Raw genomic sequence first — 3,218 nt, 5'->3', positions numbered from 1 at the left:
ATCAATCAATTTTTGCAGTAAATTATTGTATTCATAATGCTCATTACTGAATTAGATAGCTTCAATATTGTTTTATAAATTGAGTGAAAACATTTCAGTTTCACTCCACTCACCCTTAGTATCTTTTTATATCTTCAATCTCCTACGTGGTATCTTTTAATTTCAATCTAAAAATTTTCACTTCAATCGGCTTGCTTGAAGTGGAAGATGTCCTCAAACGAAAGTACCAATTCTTCAAATTCTTCTTCCATCTCTTCCAATAATTCTGATAATAGTAACCAACAATCTATCACTGATTATAACCGAAATTATGAAAAACGCAGACAAACAAATCGTGTAGTTGATCGTATGATGGATGAGTTCATGCTGGAAAATAATCCATTTGAATTTTTTCAAATGGCTAATCAAGTTCCAAGAGCACCAAGGGTCCTTGTACAAAGGAATCGTGATGATGGAAACGACCGTTTGTGGAATGACTATTTTGCTGACCAATCGGTGTTCCCCCCATCTTTATTTCGTCGGAGATTTCGCATGAGAAAACATGTGTTTCTCCGTATAACGCAATCTGTGGAAGAACGTCATGAGTTCTTTCAGCAACGTCTGGATGCTACCGGTAGACTCGGTGCATCATCATTGCAAAAATGCACTGCGGTTATGAGGTTGCTAGCGTATGGTACCGCTGCTGATAGTGTTAAAGACTACTTACGGGTCAGCACATCTCTTGCGCGAGATTACTTACAACATTTTGTTGAAGGGATTGTATCTTACTTTAGTGATGAATACCTCAGAAGGCCAATGGAAGCGGATATAGCAAGACTTTTACAAATTGGAGAAGCAAGAGGATTTCCAGGCATGATGGGCTCCATTGATTGTATGCATTGGCGATGGAAAAATTGTCCTCTTAGATTGAAAGGGTTGTTCTCTGGAAGAGCTAATAAGCCAACATTGATATTAGAAGCTGTAGCATCGCAAGACCTTTGGATCTGGCATGCTTGCTTTGGAATGTCAGGTAGGTGTAATGATATCAATGTTCTTGATAGATCTCCATTATTTACATATGTTTTTGAAGGTCGTGCACCACCTATTAATTATGCCGTGAATGGCCACCAATACAGTATGGGATATTATCTCACTGATGGTATATACCCAAAATGGGCAGCATTCATTCCCACGATATCCCTCCCCGAAAACGTAAAGGAAGGCTTTTGTGCCAAATTACAAGAAAGTCGACGAAAGGATGTGGAACGTGCATTTGGTGTACTTCAAGTTCATTTTGCAATAATTCGTCAACCTGCTCTAGCTCGTAATACATCAATGCTTGGAAAAATTATGATAGCTTGTATTATTATACATACATGAGTGTTGAGGATGAACGAGATACATATTTAAATTATAAGGACCCAAGTGAGTATGACCAAGCCGTGGAACAAACTTCATCCTCGAACAAAAGAAATAATGGAGAACTATTTCAATTTCACAACGGTGCTGAGAGGATAGCAAATTTGGATACTTACATGTCTAATAGAGTTCGAGTTCGTGATGAAGTTATGCATAGAGCCCTCAAGTCAGATCTGGTAGAACATTTGTGGCTCAAATATGGGGGTAATAATAGGAAAGAGGGTAATAATAGGGAGTAACGGACTTGATATCGTAACTATAATCATATTTATAAATTATGTTATGTTTATCGTGTGTATTGTCGTATCCTTTTAAGATGTGTTCTCGTATTACTGTATTATTATCTTATTATAATGTAATTTCGTTTTAAACTATATTTTCTTTGTTAACTTTTAATTAAATATTTATCTAATGTTGATTAGTGTTTAATTATAAGTCATAATTTAATTAAGAATAAGGTTTAATGCATTTATTAATAATTATTTTAAGTTATAGAAGATAGAGAATTGTGGTGGGGTAGGATAAAAGTAAGAGATATAAAATGGTGACCAAAATAAATTGGGCAACCATTGGGGATATTTGAGCATTGTTGGTCATAGGCTTTGGTTATGGTTGAGTGGGAAGATTATAAAATACTTATTTGATGACCCAAAATGTTGGGTCATCCATTGGCCATACTCTAAGAGTCCCAGTTGAATGTTAAGTCTCAAAAGGGATTTCAAAAATAAGGACTCACCATTGTTGGGGGGAAAAATACGAAAGGTTTTGGGGGTTCTCTACATTGTACCCCATGTGTTTCTTTGATTTCTACGTTATTCCCATGCATTTGAATCTCTTCCACAATATACCCTTGCACTTGTAAAATATAGTTAACTTTATCCTTGTTTTTAATCCTACGTTTAAAAATTCTGTTAGTTTTTAAACAAACAAATGCTTTTCTAATAATATAATCAACCTTATAGAAAATTCTTGATTTTTTAAAAACATGACGAAACTTGTTAACATTGAGTTAATGATAATTAACATTTGCAACTAAAAGGGTACAATATGTAAAATTTAAAACGTGTGGGTACAATGTAAAATTCGATGAACCATAGGGGTATAACGTAAAAAACACCAAAAATAAATAAATTACTGTAATAATCGCATTGATGTCAACAAAAAAAATACTCCACAATAGTCAGAGGTTGGAGAGGGGGATATCAGATATGTGTGGCAAACACATATGACCCCACAAAATGACAAAACACATACCACAACATGACAAAGTTGGAAAACTATAAGAGATAAAAACAAAACATTAAATGACAAAATGCAACAATTAGAACAGAAAAATAAGAGAGAAAAAGAGAAAACAAGTAGAGAGAGAATGAGAAAAATAAATAGAGAGATATGGAGACGATAGTAGAGAGAGAAAGTGACAAAGTGGAGAGAGAAAATACCATTTTTTTTAAAGTATCATTCCTTCTAAAACAAGTAGTACCATTTCTTTTAAAACAAGTATCATTCCTTTTAAAACAAGTACCATTTCTTTTTATAAAAGTATTATTTCTTCACTTTTTTCGTATTCATAACAATCTCAAAAAAAAAATTTGCAATTTTTTTTGTGTTTTTTCTATTTTGTCTTTTACTATGATATGTGTGTTTCCATACATATCAGATATGTATTTGTAGTTTCTCCAATAGTCACGGAGTATTGGTCATTTTCAAAAAAATATTTCATTCAAGGTCAAGTAATCATTGTCCTCGTTTACTGCAAATCTTGAATGCTTTTACTAGGAGGGACAATAAAGAATTATGAAACAATATGCAATTTATAC

The 3,218-nt window shown here is 33.5% G+C and overlaps 1 protein-coding gene across 1 annotated transcript; it reads left to right on the top strand.

Annotated features, from left to right (window-relative positions):
- Positions 1-207: 207 nt before the first annotated feature.
- On the top strand, positions 208-1,359 carry LOC110774748 (uncharacterized). Its single transcript, XM_021979329.1, has one exon. The coding sequence runs from the start codon at positions 208-210 to the stop codon at positions 1,357-1,359; it is 1,152 nt and encodes a 383-aa protein (XP_021835021.1).
- The last annotated feature ends 1,859 nt before the right edge of the window (positions 1,360-3,218 follow it).

The sequence above is a fragment of the Spinacia oleracea genome, chromosome 3 (genome assembly GCF_020520425.1).
Source record: "Spinacia oleracea cultivar Varoflay chromosome 3, BTI_SOV_V1, whole genome shotgun sequence".
Classification (NCBI taxonomy): domain Eukaryota; kingdom Viridiplantae; phylum Streptophyta; class Magnoliopsida; order Caryophyllales; family Amaranthaceae; genus Spinacia; species Spinacia oleracea.
Note: the sequence above shows the minus strand (reverse complement) of the source record. Positions and strands in the feature narration are given on the sequence as shown.

Excerpts from the sequence above, each read along its gene's own strand:
- LOC110774748 (XM_021979329.1), top strand. The coding sequence starts at position 208 with ATGTCCTCAAACGAAAGTACCAATTCTTCAAATTCTTCTTCCATCTCT.